General features: G+C 38.2%; 1 protein-coding gene across 1 annotated transcript; it reads left to right on the forward strand.

The window, feature by feature from the left end:
• The first annotated feature begins 22 nt into the window (after positions 1–22).
• Positions 23–20,865, forward strand: wdr25 (WD repeat domain 25). The gene is made up of 7 exons (XM_040041938.1): positions 23–145; positions 830–1,542; positions 7,243–7,390; positions 15,604–15,734; positions 16,959–17,129; positions 17,570–17,710; positions 20,044–20,865. Exons 2-7 carry the CDS (start codon positions 844–846, stop codon positions 20,263–20,265), a joined length of 1,512 nt encoding a protein of 503 aa, XP_039897872.1. The 5' UTR covers positions 23–145; positions 830–843; the 3' UTR covers positions 20,266–20,865.
• The last annotated feature ends 733 nt before the right edge of the window (positions 20,866–21,598 follow it).

Genomic DNA, 21,598 nt, shown 5'->3' on the forward strand with positions numbered 1-21,598 from the left:
CGTGTTATTTCAATTGGCAAACGGTAACAGTACTTTTATGCTGAAATGCTACATTTACTCGAATTGTTTTGCGGGATGCTGAACCTAAAGCATGACTGTATTCATGCTCTGTGCCGGAAAATGTGATTATTTCTGCAGAGTACAGGTACAATAATTAAGAATACAAACAACAATTAAATGGTAGCTTTCTGTGTTTATAGTCTCTGTTAAGTTTTCAAACATAGAGGCAAACGACCATAGTTAGCTACTTTTGCTATACTTGGTGGAAGGTACAACCAGTGCTTGTCATAGAGACGTTATTAATCCAAAATTCTTACGTCAAATACCTCCAATTAGCATTCATGCTAATTATACATGCGTGGCCGTGACCGTAACTGTACGCTATCCTAAGGTGGGAAGTTGACAAACCTGCCTTTTGCTGTCTCTGTTTTGGACAATCCAAGTGTGTAATCACCGTTAATTAACACGTAATGCTAACAGCTAGCTTTTAAAAAAGCATCGCATATGATTCCGAATCTCCCAAAACATCGCTTCATGTCCGTTTTTGTTATTAATAAAATGGTCAGCAACGTGTTTACATGAATAGTTTACCCCTAGTATCTTTAGCTGGTCTCTGGGGTATTATTTTAGAAATAGTCGGTAAAGCAAAACAAATGTTAAGATTTGTTGTTAAAATTCCAGGTTAAATTATTTTAAAACCAAAAGCTGCAGGTTTAAACCTTTAAAGAGTGACAAGCATGTTTACCACCTTTAGTTGCAGGAGTACATGTAGCCACTAGATGTCACCGTCGGGCCTCTAATGAAACAACTCATGCCTCTCTGTTTTCAGATTTTCATGTGAAGATGTCTTCATTAGTGGACTATGAAGATTCAGAGTCAGAGGATGACTCGCTGGATCAGAGAGTAGAAGGAGCAACAGATTCTGCTCAAACAGAAGAAAACCAAGACACTAATATTGTCAAGGTTATACCTTACCCTGGAAGATTTGTGTCTGACCAGACAGTGTGGGAATATCATCAAAATATGGCAGAAACAAGCAGGTCTTCACTCCATCCTCACTCCCAGCCACAGAGCTTTACTAACTCGAAAAGAAGATGTGGAGGTGCAGCAGATTTTAGAAATACTGAAACATCTTTGAATTTGCCTGATAGTCAGAGGGAGATGGCATCCCCGCAGGCTCTTCCATGCATGCCACGAAGTTTAGGCAATGCTGCAAACTTGGCAAAAAGACAGCAAACTGTCCCATCTGGTGTCAGACCGTATATCCCTAAGAGGAAGAGACTTGCCACTTCAGAAGGAGTGGAGCTAAAGCACCCAGCAGAGCAAGTCCTAGGGAATCAGGCCAGAGAAAGTCAGATTCTCTCAGATGTGTCAGCAAGACTGAAGCCATATCTTGCTCAAACGCCCAGCATGACAGGGATACCCAGGAGGCTTCTGATGAGCCTGGGAGGCCACCAGGGCCCAGTCAACACAGTGCAGTGGTGTCCTTTGCCCCATGTCAGCCATCTGTTGCTGTCTGCCTCCATAGACAAGACTTTCAAGGTAAAGAAAGCTACATTTGTTTTATAAATGATGTACAATAGTGAAGCTGTGGAAATACTTCAGTAGTGCTATGCTTTAAATAATGTAGACCTGATGTGTTGTTTTCTTTTATTTAAACTGTCTCATACAATTAAATTAATCATTATATTTCCCCACTTATCTTTCTGTAACAGAATAGAATTTCAGTAGAAATAGAATAAAATATGCTATTTACTCTTGGGATGCTCCAGGTCCAGTTATAGCTAACTGCTTCATAAACATTGAAACGTAGAAACTATGCAGGGTTCAACATAACAAATAACCCTGCAGCCTGGGGCCATTAAAAAAGTATGTCGGTCAAGTTGATTGGCTAGCTGCTGACACATTTGGACCAGTAATGTTGTTTCCACCAATTGATTTACCTGTGAACTGGCTGAAATGGACCCTCACTGACGAGCGTTTTTTTCTTACCATCAATATGATCACATTAAAGAGGCAGTAAAGATCACAATCTGTGCAGATAGCTTACATGTGAGAAAGGTGACCTGCTCCTAACCACAGCTGCATTAAGAAGAAGCTAAAATTTATGCAGATAAACTGATATTTAAATTTGTCAGGGGAGCAGTTGCAGCCATCCACCATCTCTCTTTGAAGCAACAAAACCTGCGGCATGCAAGTGCTAATTCAGGCTTTGGTTATATATTTTTTTCTGATATGAATTTATAAACTAAAAACACAAATCTACTAATACATTATGCGATATGCTTATACATTCAGCTAGCAGTATATAAGTGAATCAATAATTGGCTTTTGTTTGTGGGCACCATAAAAAGTCTGATCTGCTGGTCTGTTGGCCCAGTGGAGAAAAATGCTATGTTGACAGGTTTCAGCTTTCATGTGGATATATATCACTCATCCAAAAACAGTTGTTTAATCTGCCACGAGGGTACTGTGTCCATACCTCTACAGCAGAACTTACCCAGCATGCAAGCTGAAGCTGCGAGAGCTAAGACGATACTTGCTTACCTGACATGTAGTGTAATTGGAAGAGATACAGTGTCTGCCCTGCTGCCTCAATTTATAAATATACAATGTACCACTTTCTTTAGAATCATATCTGTCACTGTGTGTTGAATATATGTCAGGGCCCATGGGCCCTGTCTCTCCTTCCCGATTTATCTCACTGTTTGTATTCTACCTCCCTCTCCTTTTCTCTGGTTCACACCAGGAAAACACTCCATCATTTCCCTGTTGTAAAGGTCAAGCAATGCAGCTAACTGCCTGCTATCGACTAAATATGTCTGTCCCATCATAAAATCAAATACTGCCCCAATATCCTGTGAGGATTTTGAATAATTAACGATTTAAATATGAATGACTATATTTGCATAATCTTACAAGTGCAGCGGTATGGTAGCCACCTCTTCTGGCACCTGGAAAGGGTTGTTTGGAACAGATGGTGGAGACTAGCAGAGGAAGGGAGGAGAAGACCCGTTTGTTTGTATGCATGGATTATCTCTTCTTCTCTCAGGCTGTCTAACCAGGCGTTTTCTGTGAAACCAGTAAATAGAAGAAGTTCTCATACTTATCGTCGAGGACTGTGACAGCATTTTGAAATGTGGAATTTCAGCATCAGACAATGAAATGAAATAAGTATTTCATTATATTAGATTTGTTGACAAATTCAGGTACTTCCAGGATAATTATTTTTTTTTATAGTAATTTGATTTTTCTATGTAGAGAAGAAAAATCTTTTTCCCAAAAATATTTGAATTATATTAAATTAAATTACATTACATTTAATATAATTTTAAAAACTCAGTGAAAAGAAGAATGATCAATAAAAAAGTCAATATCTGTACTTAAAAAAATTCTAATAGGAAATTCAATTTTGCATAGCAACAAAACCGGAGCTTCCATTACTCCCATTTAAAAATAGGGTTATTTTATATTTAGATGTTTTATATTTTTTCAATGCAACTGATACAAATATAGTAACTCTGTGGCTATCTAACTGTATCCTGTGTAACCACTTCTGTAATATACAGATTGATGGATTAAGATTCAGGTCTTTTCCAAAGCAGTTGGTGTGATGTGGTGGTGATGGTGCAGAGCTCCACTGCTCCATATAAAACCAAATCGTCTGAATTTCACAAAGTTCTGCAAAAATCTATGAATCAGTCAATCTTCAAAGAAATGTTTTTTATTTGGTAAAAGTATCTGTAGTTTGAGATAACTACAAGATGGTACTGATTATTTCACCGCTTATTACATATTTAATTGAATATTCTATACTTAAGATTTCAATTGATCAGTAAAGAAAGTAGTTGTCAGGAGTTCCTCGATTGATCTGGTAATCATTTCCAGAGTTCCACTTTACGATTATCATATTAAAAAAATCTAATCAAGACATATATAGAAAAACAAAAAAAAGTAATCACAATTATACAAAATTGATTAGTGTGATTAATCTGTATCTTTGTTTACTGTGTGTTGTCTTTTTTTTTTGGCAAATTCAACTCGAAATGCAAGTGAAACCACTGTTTACACAATCAGTGGCAACATTATCAAATGTGTATTTAAGATATAATATTGAGATTTCATTTTAAGTTAGCTCAGAGTGACATTAAGTTCCAATTTACTGTAAACCTTTTAACAACACAATTAATAGGAATTTGTTGGTATGCTCACAAAACACACCCAACAACACACAACACAGCACAAAACACAAGTATATGAAATCAACCTATAAAGTAGTGCAAGTGTATTAGGGGACGGGGGTGTAGCAGATCACAGCAGGGCACAGTACATACTGCCAAACAAAAAAATGGTGTATTTTGTCTACAGACAACTTCAGATTAGAAGAACCTGCTTTTTTTATTTGGGAAGTGTTAACTGCCAGAGAAACAGTAACGCTCCCTGGGGTGTCCTGGTGTTGAAAGTAACAGGAAAACTGTTGAAAAAGACACGTTGTTCATGCGATTTCTATTTTCTTATTGCACATTATTATTTATCTTTTATAGTCTTTTATGGCTTTCAGCACTTTGACCACAGCTATTGTTTACTAGTCTGGTTTAATTCAGAGGAAGGACATAATGAATGAAATCCTAACATTCACCTCTCTGTACTCAAGTTCCTTCACTGACATGCTTTTGGTTCCTGACTTGTGTTGTTCAGTCCTGTCTGTCAGACTATTATTATTATTATTATCCCAGCCGGTTTGGAGCTGATGTCACCATGGCTACGGCAGGTGTAAAGCAGCCGTTTTATGTTGATAACACGAATACCAATTTAGTTTTAATTACCAAGAGTCATTTAGGAAGCAGATTACCCCAATGAGTCATTTGCAGGGATCCGCTCTGCATGTCTGTTAAGTGGCCGGTGAAATTAAAGGGGATGCAAATAAACAAGCACTCGTTTTCAGTGATGCACAAGTCTCGCTCGGTATTGGATTAATGCAACTGTTTGCAATGAATTGTTTTGTTATGCTGTATATCATCGCTGCTGTCATTCACAGAGCTGAAGCTGTGGCCCTTTGTCAGACTTGTTATGTAGAAGTATGTTTGGTTTAATACTCTTCAGCTTTTTGGTCAGTTTATATTGTTATCAGTTGCTTTTCTCTTAGATTTCCATGCTACCTTCAGATGGCAGTGTTTCCTTAAGTGGAAGATCATTCAGAGAAGAGGCTTATAGTGTTGTACAGTGAATGGGAGTAATTCCTAACAGATGCGTCATGTCCATATTTAGTTTATTTCAATTAAAAACATGCCTCTGTTTCTCTCTCTCTCTGCTACTTTTTCCCCCACCCTGGAGGCATCTCTAGCATTCTGTTTGTCAGACTTCTGTCTGCTGGATTCAGATGTCGCTCTTCTCTGTCCATCTGTCTTCTTTGTGTCCTGTGGGAGCTGTGGTACACTACTTTTTACTGTGTTTCATGTGCTGCATAGAAGAGTCGTATTTAATAATGAAACACAGAGAGAAGCATGAAGGGATCTGCAGTGCTCCATAGATCTTAAAATTTCCTCTGTGGCCCTGGCAGTGCTTGGGAGCCCAAAAAATACTTCATCACCTCAGTGGGCACCAGTCCAGACCACCCACTGGATTTCAAGCTGGGCTTCAATGAGAACCTTTTTTCTTTCAGCATGTCTAGGAGAAAATCCTACTGGACCTTTTATGAAAGATATTTTATAATAGTGATTTTGCCAAGTGAACTTTTTGAAAGCCATCACTTTGACTGAAGACATCACTTGAGCAGTGTGGGTAATTACCACCTCCTTTATTTACACGCCACATTTTCACCATGATATCGTATTTCAAACCCGCAAGGTGTCACGGTGTGTAGTCATGACCGCCATGACAAACAGGAGGCAGCTGGGAGCTTTTCTCTCCTGCTCTGTTTTTTATCAGAGTAAACTCTGACAATACCAAAGCATTAAAGCCATTACAGCCCAGTGGGAATTGATTTATAGGCCCACTCAGAGGTAATTAGTTTGATTAATTCATTAGAAAGGCTGTTTCTCCCTTAAAATCCTACAGACAGACCCAATTTATATGGATGTTTTTCCTAGTTTTTCCAGCTGATCATTTCATTTCATTACAATGGAAGTGAGGTGAAAGTAGCCTATATTAAATCTTTCTCAGGTTTGAGGAGACTTCACACAGAAAAAGAGTTTGAGTTCCAAAGGACACAGCACAGGCACACACAGAATATTTTAGGTTTGTAAAATTTGTCCAAACCTGCTGCTTTTGATTTTCAGCAAGCTGCTTTAAAGCTTCGTCCAATTCAGACAAAAGTCAAACAAGTGCAGTCAGTTAAAAAAGAAAAAAGAAACACTTGAGCATTGATGTACATATACCATAAACCCATGCTACATGTATTCCATGTATCCATTTGTAGTTATGCGCTCACAGTTCCATACTTATTTAATATTTGTTATATATACACACACATAAAAAAGAAAAGTAAAAAAACAACTTTTGGCTTATTTTATCATTTTCAATAACAGTAATAAAATTTTTCACCTTCACTTGGGGGCCCAAAAAATGAAAACAAATAAAGTTGTCTTCTGTATGAATATCCTTTTCCAGAGTGCAGTGATACTTCCAAAGCATTTGACTTATTTGATATTCAATAGTTTTTTTTTTTATAGCTTTACAGTATATGTGCACATTTCCCCCTTCGTGGTAGTGATGGCATTCAAGTATTTGACTTCCACATTATTATTACTATTAAACTTAACTAATAGATTTTATTGTCACATAATACATAGCTTGGTTTTGAATTTCATAACTGAGCTAAACCTCTCTAGAATGATACATTGACAGGAAGTTAACTGAATATTTGTATAAACTTTTCTTTGAATGTCAATTTGATCCAATGACCTAGGCTTCCATCTCCTTGATGTGGAGAGAAAGCACTGCATGCCAAAACCTCTGATGTATTTCCTTGTTCTTTATGTCATGAGATCGCGTAAAAGATCCAGGGTTCTTTTGTGTATCTGTATATATGTGATCATTTGAAACAACCCCTTAAGACCAAGCACAACCTACTGATTATGGATTTTGAACTCTTAGAAATTCATGCAGTCAGTTCTTGGCCTTTGAGTCTTTATTCCTGGAATGTCTTAATCTTGTGCACAGTCAGTGAAAAAACAACAAAAAAGACTGCAGTCTGGATAAATTTGTGAGTTTGGCGTGAATCGATGTGCCCATGTCTGGCAGGTGTGGGATGCAGCAGAGAGCGGGCGATGCCTCAGGGTTTACACCTGCCATTCGGGAGCTGTGCGCGACGCCTGTTGGACCCCCTGCGGGCGACACTTTCTCACCGGCTCATTTGACAACACGGCTGTGATCACTGATGTGGAGACGGGTGAGCAGCAGCAGCATTTCTTTCTGTAGTTCTGAAGAACCAAATGTCAAATAACAAACCACTGGCTTTACTTTTTCAAGTATATCACTGTGATTTTTCCCCTGAACCAAACTCAACACGAGATATAATTTTGGATGTTCCCATACACAGGCAGAACGACTGTGGTGTGTATATTACATTTACTTAATCGGCTTGAAGTGTGAACCTTTGTTTGATTAGATATTTTTCTCCAACCACGTTGCTGATGTTGTGGGACAACAAAACGCCTGTGCAATTTCACTTCATGCACATTTATTGTTTCTCAAACTCTGATTTAAAGTCAGTGTAGTAATTTATGTGTGGAGTAAATTTAAATTGCCTTGAGCCTCCAGAATCTGTTATGAGCTCATTGTATGAATTGCAGAGCTACTTCTCTGTCTGTCTCTGACTCTCTCTCTATAGTCGTGACTCATTTCAGGGACAACCTTTGAAATCTGAATTCCTCGAGCAAATGTCTCTGCAAAGATGTCTCCAAGCACAGCCGAGAAATGCTGCTTTCTTGCCTTTTAATATCAAAATAAAATAACAGGTATTTTGTTTTAATGCCCAATTTATGCTTTAGCGGGAAATCTACGTCATAACTTAGACGTAGCCACAAACCCCTCTGAACTCTACAACATAACCTGACCTGCACACCCTCAGAAATGCAACTACATGTTGGTTAGTGCTGCTGATAACTATTGTGGTGTACCAAAATCCACTTGGATTTAGGCACTTCAATTCATGTCAGCTCATTAAGTTACACATTTGGAACTTGAACACAGAATTTGGCTGTAGCCCAGGCACTTACTAGCATCTACCAGTTGGAACATTGGTGGTTGGTGGTTCGATCCCTGGCTGCGCCATCTGCATGCCTTGGGCAAGACACTAACCCTTAAGTTGCGATGCATCCATCGGACTTGAGTGCTATGGTATAGTAGAAGTGATACATATTACTAACAAAGTTGTGAATAATTTGCAAGAATAATACATTTACTTCAGTTAGTTTCCTGCAAATCAGCCTAAAAATCTACATTAGGTATACCTGTTCAATGGTCTTTAACAAATTACATTGCAGTGCATTTAAGCATGTAAACAGCAAGATGACATGCTGAAATCGAAATTGAACATCATGCTGCTCTGAGCATTTTAGAAATGGCTGATCTACTGAGATTCTCCCACACAGCCATCTCTACAGGTTACAGAGAATGATCCAAAAAGAAAATAACCAGTAAGCTGCAGGTTGAAAATGCTTTGTTGATACCAGAGTTCAGATGAGAATGGCCAAACTGCTTTGTGATTTTTTTGCACTTTGAGCCACTTTGTAGTAATTGAACATCATTTAGGCGCCACAGTCTGCCTGAGTACTTGTGATCACAGTGTACCCATTTTCTGATAATGATATTGTGCCTTGTCACAAAGCTCAAATCATCGGAAACTATTTTCTTGAGCGTAACTGCAAGGTCATTGTACTCAAATAGCCTCCGTGGTCGCCTGATCTCAATCCAACAGAGCACCTTTGTTATGTGGTGGAATGGGAGATTCACATCATGGATATGTCAGCAGTTTGACACTATCTTGTCAGGATGAACCAAAATCCCTGAGGACTGTTTCCAGCACCTTGCTCAATCTATGCCATGAAGAATTAATGCAGTTCAGCAAAGTTTACCTAATAAAGTAGACGTGAGCGTATATTGAATGCCTGTAGACTGTTTCATTCAGGTGGGAGGCAGATGTCTCAAATGAAAATCTAAAATAGAAGTCTATCTGTCTATCTTTTTATCTATCAATACAAGCATGGCAGTAAAGATGATAGTAAGTCATATATACAGTCTGCCACAGTAAGACTGCTTATTGAGCAATAAGAATAGTTACCATGAATGTTCTCAAATTCCTTGTATCTGAACAGAGAGAGAGAGAAAATTTCTTTGAAGCCCCCATGGCATCTGCATCCCTAGGGTCAACACATGGCAAATGATGACTTGCTGCCGTTTTCACTTCCCCTCTAAGCTTGTCTGTCAATACTGTCAATAAAGCCTACGGATAATAGCTTGGGCAGCCCATTAAACACACAGACAGCTCCAGGAAGTGGATCAATAATGGATACATCACCACAGGAGCAGCTACCATGACCTTATACTGGATCGTCTCTAACCAAAACCATAAACAAACAAATGCTTTTGGTCATATGCAGCCAATAGCTTGATTGATCTTCATCCTTAAAATTGATATTTTAAGGATGAAGATCTGCATGAGAGCGCAATAAGGCTGCATTTCTATTGCAGCGTGTGATGAAGAAAATTCAATTTAGCTGAATATTAATGTGGGAGTTGGGAATTCCAGACCAGTTTCTGCACTACAGATGTGGTGGAGGTCAGACAAAGTCACGAACACTTTAAAGAAAATCATATTCTGGCAGTGAAAAGAGCACATGGAATAAGCTACATGCATAATTTCCCTCATAATATGTTAAACAGATTCCAACATGCATGGGGTTTGAGTTCTCTTCACATCAAATGCTTTTCTGAAATATATGGCACTCACAACTCACCGAGGTTTTAGCTTAGTTATTCTACCAGCACCCCCCTCGCCATTCATGCAGCCTATATATCAATACTAGACTGGATGATGGGATACTCAGAAAGCTTGAGTGTTTGTGATGGCAGACTCTAATCATGATAAATGTGATCTTTATGCTCTTCACGGTAATGCAGATCCTCTTAGCTGTAACAGGAAAAGCAGTTGGAGCTTTTGTGTTCAATTGAGCTCTCTTTGCAGAGGTATACTCGTCCTTGAATAAACAGCGAGAGTCTTCATGGACATCTGACTCATCATTTCACCACTGCATATCTACCCTCAGTGCTGCACTAATCATTATGTTTGCGAAGAAAAGTAATTTCCTATGCCTGTGTGTTCAGAATAGTATGTGGACCCATTTTCCCTTGCAAACCTTTGCAGTTGTTTCTGTGTCCAGTTTAATTTGTAGAACCTTATACCCACTCCCAGCGGTCCAAGGGAAGCTGTCACAGCTGAATAGCAATAGCTTGGGGTGAAAACGATATAGGGAAGGCGAGTAGGTTAAGTGGCATAATGCTAAAAGAGAAACTGAGGAGAGGAATGTAAGATAAAGAGGACTTTTTAAAGTCAGAGAGGCTGAATAGTGGAATAAAGTAATTAAGTATGGATGGCATTAGTGTGAAGCCCCAGCTTTTGTACGCACTCTAACGACCGTCTTCAGAAAAGCTGATCGTCTGATGACGGTGATGTAAAATATGTTCACCTATTTACATTCTCCCACAAGTTGATGTGTCATTTCATGCAAGAAAAAAAGAAACAAAATTAGATCAGAGAAAAGCAATAATACACAATAGTTGTCTCTTGTAGTGACTTCCAGCTCAGTTTAGGTTTGCATTACCTTATTTGATAAACCCAGGTGAAAGCTTCAGTAATAGGTTGGTTGTGAGATGGAGTTTCACATTAGTGCCAAGGGCAGGCTTTTTTTTTTTGTTCCAGACTGAATTACAAGGCCAATAGTGCAAAACTAAATTATTGAGTCACACTGGGGATTGGAGTCTGGGGGTCATGCAACAGAAAATCTTTCTGGTTTTCAAAACACAGCTTAGATGCTGAAATTTCTTCTCCAGCCATGCAATCCATGTAACCCACACTGTCACGCTGGGTACATTTGAAAAAGTTAGATCAATGAATAAATGCACATTTTCATAAATAAGGAAAGAAAGGGAAGAAGTAGTAGCTTGCACACGGGTTAACAAAAAGTCAGATTTTGTAGTCAGTGCTCTTATTTCTTTCATCATATATAAATAAATAGAGAGGCTTTTACAATATTACAGTATAAAAAAAGATCTTTCAGCATTCTTTCACACATTTTTATTCCACTGGAATATTTTCTTCAACATATTCAGTTCATTAGACTTCATTTGCACGTACCAAGAATTAACCACCACCATGTTACTGTATAATCACAGGAGCCTCAAGCGTTGCACACCAAGAGGCAACGAATGCAAAAGCACACACCCGCAGTATTATTTCCTCTAAATGCCACCAGTATTTTGACCTACTTTGAAAGCTTCATTTTAGAGTAGCAACCTACTAGGTCAACACAGGCTTTATATAGTCCCCCCCCCCAAAGAAAATAAAACAAAAGAGCTTTCCTTCAAAAGACAAAGGATAAAACCCACATCACAGCATTTCTAACTTACATTAACGCCCATGCACTAGTCAAGAAAAGTGAAGGACTTGGAGGCTTTGTATGAGCTTCCGTGGTGATGGCATTCAAAAGCAGCCAACACGGAGAGGGGAGCATTCCCAGCAATTCAGTGTGCAGTATTTTGCAGTTGCTCAATACTTCATTTCTTTCTATTATTGAGCTTCTTTCCTGCTATTCGAGATGATCTGCTTTGACCTACAGCGTTTAGTCATTTAACTTGTCACCAACATAACCTGACAGCTAAAAAAGAGAGGATAAAGCAAAGACATAGTATTAATTAAAAACAAGATCACAGAAACATATCCAGAGTTAAACTATCAAGGGAAAGATTGTTTCAAGCTGTTTCAAGGCCCATTAGGAAAAACAAGGATTATTTTGACCTGAAAAGCAGTGTAGGTAGAAAAAAGGTGGTGCAGAGAGTAAGCATAGTATGTCAGCTATGACATGAAATTTGTGAGAACAGTTTTTCCTACTTTCATTTAAACACTAGGTTTAAGTTTTGTTTTTGTCATTACTTCCAGTACTACGTCACAATGATTAACTAAGCAGTGGCTCACTTTAGCTTAAAGCCGTCTTGGTTAATGAAACCTACTATGCAGTGTTGAAGGAAGTACATTAATTTTTTAAAATTAGGATTAAATTAATAAATCATGCACAGTTATTTAAGGATTTTGCTACCTTTTCTATCAAGTCCGAGGGCATGGTTGAAATGAAAAATATAAAAATAAAACAGTCAAAAATACCGCTTATTAAGTCTACATCCAAAGCATTTTTTCGGATGTGGCGTGTCAGACTGAATAATGTGTTTCCTAACCTCTGCACAAGTGCAAAGACAGCACCCATAATGAGGCAGACTCGCTGCTACTCTCTGCTCTGAAGGGCTCATCCCTGCTATCCCAGTCATCCCTAATGTCCTCTGCTCCAAGTCATCCACTGTTTGTCAGCACTACAGCACAATCACAGTTCTTTCAACAGAATAAACTATTGTGAGGGAGGGACAGATCACTGCTGTCCTCCCGTATCTCCTCTCGCATGCCAGCTAATTAATCTTGCTTAATTAAAACATGATGAGGCCCTATTTATTATGAGGAGAATGTTTTCTCATTGTCTTGCTAAACACGAGTTTAAATCTCGATGACAGATCTTCTGCATATCGCTGTTGGTAAGCCAATTAAGCAGGAAGTATGAGCCTGATGAAACTGCCTGTTAAAACTTTGGATCAGACCAGTGCAGTCGTGAGTGAGTGAACTAGTCCCCCATTAAAAGGAGAGAAGGTCCATTTTTGGTGCAGTTTATTAGCTGTGAATCATTCCCCACTTCTAAAAAGTCTTGGTGGGAATATTGTGGAACAAGTCTATAATGAAGTATGTTTTTGTTGTGGGCTAACTGTCTAAGACTGTTTTAGATGTGGCCTTTGTTGTTTGTTCGATGAATTAATGAGAAGCCATTGAGCCCTGAGGTGCTCCACTTTGCATAGCCTTTGACAGAGTTGCTGGCTCATAGTCTTGTTTCATCGTTTTCCCAGGAAACTAATTTTTGGTTGCACCCTGTCAGGCTTAATTATATTTTAGCCCTTCGGTGTTTTTGTTTTATGTTTAAGTATGACATTTTTAATTGACTGAGATAAAGCAGCCTCTAGCCAAAACAGTACTTTATAGTCTGGTTTCTTTTCTCCACATCACATCTTTGTCAGTTTTATCTTTTTGTCTCGAGTGATGCTTAAATCCTCTCAGAAACTCATGTGTACAATGCCGCTGTCTGGAAATGGAGAGATAAAACTATCACTTAGGAAAGTTGTGCACTTTTGCAATATTTTCGATCGGTAGAAACTAGCAAGATTTTGTACTGAACACAAGAGTGCAGGTTGGCTGAAAATGAGCAAACAGTGCTGCAAGAAATAAACAGCTTGCATGGTACAGCACACTGATTTACATTTGATATTTACAACAACAAAAAAGTATGCTATCCTGAGGATTAGCACTGCTCTTCAGCAGACAGAAATGACGCTACATTCACAATATTCAGGTCACATGGACAGAGTCTAGACACAGCGGAAGGATACACTGTAAACAACTTTCTTTATAAACAGGCTGTATATAAAAGACAGACTAAGTCTCCATGTCTAGATGAAAACAATATAGAAAAGCCTTGAAGGTGGATTCTTTCTAATGGTGAGTAGTTAACAGAACTAATCTGACTTTATGGAAGTTTGTGAGAAAATGATCCCACTGCTCACTAGATTTATGATCTTAGTAAAAAACTTGAGTTTATGGTCTCAATTGGTAATTTTAAGTCTTGCTTAATGCAACATGATGTTCATGTTGTAAGTTAGGTTCTAATTCAGAGTAAACTATAGAGCAGGGTATAATTTAGGCATGCCTACCCTGTGATTGGAAAAAGGCTCCTGTTTGAGTGTGAAGCGTCCTCGGTTTCTTAGCCAGATCGTCCCCCCTGCTCGTGACACTAGGTTTCAATGCAATTTTAAAATATATGAAATCTACACATCTGTACAAGTATTTACATGTGGCAGCAAGCATATCTAAAATTAAAGTACATACATAGCATGTGTAATTTTTGACAGTGTGAAGTGATGAGGAAGGCTTATAGGATTTCCACAACCACCAAGCTTATCATCTTCAATTTCTGCATTTATTCTCATTTATTTAGAATGTTTCTTTAATCAGTCTTTGATTGTAGTTGTCATTTATTTTTACTAAATCTGTGTGTTACATTTATATCATGAAAGCAACTGAAATCTTTAGGATCCCATTATAAAGTAACAGAAATCGAAAACATTTTCTGATATGATTTGTCTTTCAGTTCAAACTTAGTTGAGTGATGCCAAAATAAAAGCTGAATAAATGGAATTGAAAGTTAGCTTTTTCAGTCCCCTGTCCACATTGCAAAATGAATAGTGTTTAATGGAGCTCTGTGGACGCCTCACTTCACAGTCAGTTGTAGCTCACTATTAGGCTCATGCTTGATTACACACACCAAACAGCTTTGGGCCATTTGGTGCCCCCACCCTATTGAACGCTCAGTTGTTTCTGTTAATACTATACTTATACTATTAAAAATGCATTATCATAATTGGGCAGTTCTGACTATAATACATTTTTTGTTAAGCAGTGGCCAACAGGAAGATTCTTGGTTAAGGAGAATTAGGGAACACACTCTCCACGCTCTTGTGTGAGTTCGTATTAAACTTGTCCCTGCCTGGAAATCTTTTCTTTCCTTTACTCTTCCATCATTCCCCTGGCCCTACATTACACGCAGAGTTTAATGCTCACAAATGTAATGCATGTGTCAATGGAACTGAAACTGGATCCCCAAAATGTGCTCAATTAATAAACCAAAGAGAAGTATCTGGAAATGTTGCATGTGTGGGGTAATGCAGCTAAAATGTATGCTGGCTGTGTTTAGTTCGGCTTTGACAGCTGAGAAAGAAAATTCCTGCCATTTACCTTAATTCATATAGTCTCTTTATTTTTTGCTTGTTTTGGGACAATCAAGCAGAAAGTAAATAGTCTGTATTTACTCAGATTTATTGTTGAGCCTTTATTTATGTGTGTTTTTGATACCAGATTAATGATTAGTGATTAATCGTCCAGCCATCTTCTCAGTTTATCAGTGGATCTTTATGTCTGTGACATTTTAATGATAATGAATCAATTAAGCAATAATTCAGCAATTTTCAGTTTTTGGTTGAAGTGCTGATCTTGACATTTATAAATGTGGACGCAGTAAAGAACAGTAAAGTAGAAAAATAACAATATAACAATAACTATAATGATTCATTCAGTTAAAGAAATGTAGTTTAGAATCAATCTTGACAAACCTGACACTTCTGCATTCACAAATTAGCAGCATGATGTTGTAAATTATTCATAGTAAACATACACACACATACACAAACACAAGATTTCTGTCATGTTTTTTTAAAATCAGTCTTTTTTTTCTTTTGTAGGGCAGCCAACAGTGAAAGTGGACAACGAGTTCAAGGTGATGTGTGCGGCCGTGCATCCCAGCAACCCGGAGGTTTTCCTGTGTGGAGGATACAGTTCAGCAGTCAAGGCATGGGACTCTCGCAGCTGCAAGGTCAAATTTATTACCCTCCTTACAGTAGATTTATCATTTTAATTTTCTGTGGGGTTTTTTTACCTTCAGAAATCTAAATGAATACAGTTCAAACACATCCTCTTTGTTCAACGCTGCTACACGCTCGGTTTCACATGAGTACAAACATACGAGTCTATATTTCACTTTGTGCAATGACCCTCTAGATAATGCTTCAGCATGCATAGGGAGAATGCAGGTTATATCACTAATTGTTCAAGGCAAATTTTAATTTAATCCTGGCTGCATAAATTGTTCCTGTGAAGCTGCAACCTAATATTGCTATTAAGCTTAATGGACTGTTTTATATGATAATCCTATTCACTTCTTCAGAATGTGAATGCTCACATGAATGTTCACTTGGCGAACTGAATTGTTCCCCTGAATGGTTAGACTTAATGCACTGAAGATGTTTCTGCTAGCAGGTGTTAGTATGAGTTGCGGGCAGAGAGCAATCCTTAGAAAATATGTTGTTAAGGCTGTATGGTTATGGCTGCCTGTGACTCTTAACCGTTAGCTGTTCCATTCAGGATCAAATTACCCATATTGGATAAAAAATTCAAGTCAGCCACCTATGTCATAATTTTGCTGATATCCAAATGGATTCAAGAAGCAGAAAGGATTTGTGAGACTGATCTGCCACATTATGTTACAGGCCACTCAATCAGCCAATTAAATCTTTATTTTGAACATAAAAGTGCCAAATAATATATCACATTGGAAAAAAAGTTGACTATTTCCCATTTAAAAATGAGCAGGAGGAAGCAAATGCTAATTAATTCATATCCCTATCTAGCTCATACACATATGCTATAATAAATATATATACTGTATATATATATATATTGCCAAATATAAAGTTAGAGGATGCTTTAAGCAGCAGGTAAAGGGTTAAAGGTTAAATTCTCAGTGCAGAGGAGCCGGTAGCCATCCACTGTGTAGCTTTTTAAAAATTTTATTAATCATCAATAAATTGATACTTCAGGGTGTGCTTTATTGCAGATTGAAACCACAACATATATGTTCTCCATTGCTGGGCACTCTGTCATCATTTGACAGTAAGTCTTTACAGCTCAAGGACACGTGGAGCTGTTATCTTGCCTTTTCCCCTTAATGACAGAGGTCTAGATGTTCCTCTCCCGTTTATTTCTCTTCTTGGCTGAGTGCTTCTACGGGTCATCCGTGTATATGTATGTGTGTTACCAGGTGGTGAAAGTTTACCAAGCCGGCATCCAGCAGACCTTGGACATAGTCTTTCTGAGAGGCGGTGTGACTTTTATAACAAGCTCTGACTGCGTGAGCAGAGACTCTGCAGACCGCACCCTCATTGCCTGGGACTATGAGACCACAGCCAAAGTCTCCAACCAAATCTACCATGTAAGATATCTGTGTATGTGATAAAGAAAAAAAAGTAGGTCTAATTACATGAGGTTTGGCTGGTATATGAAATTAAATTTATAATCTTAAGAGACTCATTTTTATTTTAACAGTTAAATTAAGTTAAAAAAATTGTTTAATAATTGTTTAATAACCTTTGTGCTTTTTTTTTTTACAGGATAACAGGATAATTCTGAACAATTTTGAGTGTATATTCTCTTTACTCATTGGAATAGATTGAAAATGATGGTCAAAATAAAAAATATTACTACATATACACAGTGGATTGATCATAAACCTTTATACCATTGTACAAGCTTTTTTTTTTTATCATTAATACACTAGTTAACATGGAGCTGACTTCACCATAAGTAGTAACAAGAAAAGGTCAAATAGTGAATTAATTTCCCTTCTCATTCTTCTTCTCATTTGGCCACCAGGAGCGTTACACGTGCCCGGGCCTGGCTCTCCACCCGCTGGAAGACTCCTTTGTTGCCCAGACCAATGGGAACTACATAGCAGTGTTCTCCTCCCAGCAGCCGTATAGAATGAACAAAAGGCGGCGGTTCGAAGGACACAAGGTCAGTATCGACTGGGGGTTACGCAGGCGTAATCCATACTGAATAGCACTGCAGTCAGATGTACACAGACACACACACACACAGAAATACAACTTCAGCAACATCCCACCCCACACAGCTTTAATTGCAACCTACATGCTTCCATTGTCTGTACCAAGATTCATAGCAGTGTTTCCTCCCAAAAAAACAAACCCACCAAATACAATACAACAGTTTCACTGAGGGAGGCAACAGGAGCAGCATATGGCAGCACATTTGAAATATCACTGAAAAATGCAGCACTGCTAGTGTGGCATTTGGACTGTTGTTTACAATAATTGACAGGAAACAAATGGGTATCGCACATTCCAGGTCCATTTTTGCTTTTCTCTTTCTGGTACAGCGCTAAAAATCAACAAAAAGGAAACAACGTGGCAGAAAAGACCTAGAGTTTTGTTTCACAAGCATTTTGTATTTTATTTACTATATACTACAATAAGACAGATGTTTCTTATAATTACCTTATAATAACCTTTGCGTTATTGTGATTATATTACTGAAAGCATTGGTAATTAGCCAGTTGCTAATTAGTTGCTATGATGACTAAAACACAGACATATCTATAATTTTTCTGCTCCTCCTACCATATTGGTAGGACACAATGATCACTTAATGGGTCTTCACCCAAATGGTGCACAAGGTTAAGCTCACGTTTGTTGTTTTACAGCCAATAGCCTGTGAATTATGATGGATTGTGAGCCAGTTGTGCTACTACATCATTGATGACAAGGTTTTAATGCAGTCTCAACAGAAGCATTACATACTCTAACAAGAAGTTTAATACAATGAGCATGAACTGTAGTAACCCATTATTTTCCACAGGTGCAGTCTATAACTTGAAACCACTTGTTATGTAAAAATATGCACACTTGAGTCTGGGCTTTGTGCCATAAGAAATAACCAGTTGTATTACAGTAAAGTTTAGATGAAGAAGTAATGAGCTTTTATTCAGCTTAAAACACAAAGTCCAAAATTGACAAAAAAAATACACAAAGCAGGGGTCTAGGAATCATCCAATGCAGAAAACAACAGCAGGATCTCACAAAAACACGAGGCAGAGACAGGACTATTTAAAGAACAAGGACTATTTGGGGATTGGAAACAGGAGGGAAATGAGAGAAAGGTGAAAGTAATCAAGCCAATCAGACAGAGTGGAAGTGAAGTCCAAAAAGTGACACGAAAGAAATGGAGCTATCGCAGCAAATCAACAGCCCTAAAATGCCTGCTGAACATGGATACAGGATTCAAACTAAACAAGGGAACACTGTAGGACATAAGCATAAATAAAGAAAGATAGGACAAAGGAAGGAAGGACAATAAACTAGAAGTAGGGATTCAAGCTAAATAAACTATAATGACTGAAAACTAAGGCAACTTAGCAGGGATCGGTAATGCATAAAAGCGAAATATGGTGCTTCCAGAAAGGATTTTAAAGTATTTACAGTGCTTTAGTTCTTCAACATTTAGCCTAATTCCAGATTGGATTAAATTCATATTCACCTCAAAATTCTACAATTACCCCATAATGTCAAAGTGAAAAATAATTGCTTGAAATTATTGCATATTTTAAAAAAATAAAAATATAACATGTACATGAAAACAAAAATTGAGCTCAGGTGGGTTCCGTGTCCACTGATTATCTGTCAGATTTTTCTACAACTTCACTGGAGTCCACCTATGGTAAAGTCAATTGATTGTTACTGTGGGGTATTATTGTTCGTCGCATTTCAACAAGGGTTTAACATGAAAAACTGTGGAACACGTCTAGCGCTGCGAATGCTTTCTGTTTATTCCACGGCACCTGACGAGATTTATATTTCTGGGGGTTCTTTATGCAAAGTGACGACCTAAAGTGGGTTGGTGTGGATACAGACTTGCATTTCATTCAAAATTTAAACAAGAAAATCACTAAGTAAGAAGATGAGCCCAACTTAAACATTAAAAGGTTAGAGTGTTATTCTGCTTCCTTCTGTAATCCTTTGTCAGTCAAGACTACACTTAAATTGTCTACACAAATCAAGAGTTGCCTCTGCAGTGTTTGTAGGTATAAATCAACAGTATGCAGACACCATCAGGGGGCCTGCACTCTGTCTGTAGATTTGTCCTCCCCTGGGACTTTCCCCAGTTATTTCTGACATTAAATGTATGCAGGTAAAGGAGGATGAGAGCTGTTCTTTGATTTCCCTGTAACAATTGCTTTTTGTTCTGAAGGTTGAGCCAACACGATTCTGATTAGTTCTCTAAAATCTCCTCTGAGCCGCTATAAATGGATTGTAACATGTTTTTTGTTCTAGGTGGAGGGATATGCAATAAAGTGTGGCTTTTCTCTGGATGGAACTATCCTGGCCTCAGGGAGCTCCACTGGCTCCGCTCACTTCTATGATTATCACACAGCTCATATGCTTCACACCCTCCGTGCCCATAGCCAGCCCTGCCTTTGTGTGTCTCAGCATCCCGTCTTACCTACGACTGTGGCTACTTGTGACTGGGGCGGTGAGATCAAGGTCTGGCACTGACAACCAACTATGAACAAAGAGATTATAAACTTAAAACGTAGCAGGTTGGCCATGAGATGGAAGACTGTATTAAACAGAAACGTCATGTGCACATTTATCTTCAAGACTATAGCTTTCATAATCTCTTGGCAAAAGATAAGAAGAACTTGGCAAAAAATGCTGAAAGTCAGCAAATCTACTATCTACTGATTCCTTTGGAAAACATTTTTTTTACACTGACTATCTTGCAAAGCTTTCACATCATAATAAAAAAAAAAACTAACTCTATTTCAGTCGCTATGGTGTCATCTCACTTTAAGCGTTTTATTCATATTTGTCCCATCTGCTCACATCCTGTAATCTTGGTGGTTGAAATGAAAACAGTTGAAGTTACACTGTATGAGATCAAAGGAAGCTTCTTTACAGTTAAGAGTTCAAAGAGTGAACTATTGTTATGGGTTTTATCTAAAGTGGTAGGCGGTGGAAAAGTAGTCTAGCTGCACATATGCCCACAAAAACACTCCAGTGCTTTTATAGTCCTGCCTTTCACCCCAAATACAGCTAGGGATTTCATCATCACCGTAGTCTTTAAGGTTTTGTCAAAATAAAAATAAAAACATCTCTCTGGGTGGTTTTTAATCAGAAGTGTTTTTCATTCCACATTCTGCATACACATCACTTTTCTTATTCCCTTTTCTTCTCTCTGGCTCTGATATGACATTTCCTTTCACACTGCATCAAAGAAAGACAACCAGAGAACTAAAAAAATATGCCATCATCTGTCAAAGCATTGCCAAGTTCTCCCAGAGTCCTGCCAGTCAACAGCAGAGCATTGAAGTGCAGATGCTTGTGATCTTTATTCAGTATATATAGTAGAAACATCCTTATCCTTGTTTATAGGGAAAAATCTAATGTGTAAATAGTTTCCCCTGTTTTGTAACGCCTATGGAAGTGCAACCACCTCAGTAAAAGCCCAAGAGCTACTACTAAAAATGCCGTGGCAGCATGACGTCTGGCACAATGCTCTCTATAAAGATGGGACCAAAGTGGAGAAGTTTGGCTATAATGCAGAGCGCCATGTTTGGTGAAAACTAAAGAAAGCATATCAGCATGGTGGTGGAGGCGTAATGATTTGGGCTCGCTTTGCAGCCACTGGACCTGAGGAGCTTACAGTCAATGAGTCGACCAGTATTCTAGAGTCAAACAAGAAGCCATCTTTGTCAGATGACATACAGGCCATGCAACAATGATCCCAACCATACCAGCACCAGAATGGCTGAAAAAGAAAAGAATCAAGGTGTTGCAATGGCCCAGTCAAAGATTGAAAGATTAAAAGGCTGCAGTGGCACCTTAA

Source organism: Simochromis diagramma, unplaced genomic scaffold, assembly GCF_900408965.1.
Source record: "Simochromis diagramma unplaced genomic scaffold, fSimDia1.1 OVJJ01000304.1, whole genome shotgun sequence".
NCBI lineage: Eukaryota > Metazoa > Chordata > Actinopteri > Cichliformes > Cichlidae > Simochromis > Simochromis diagramma.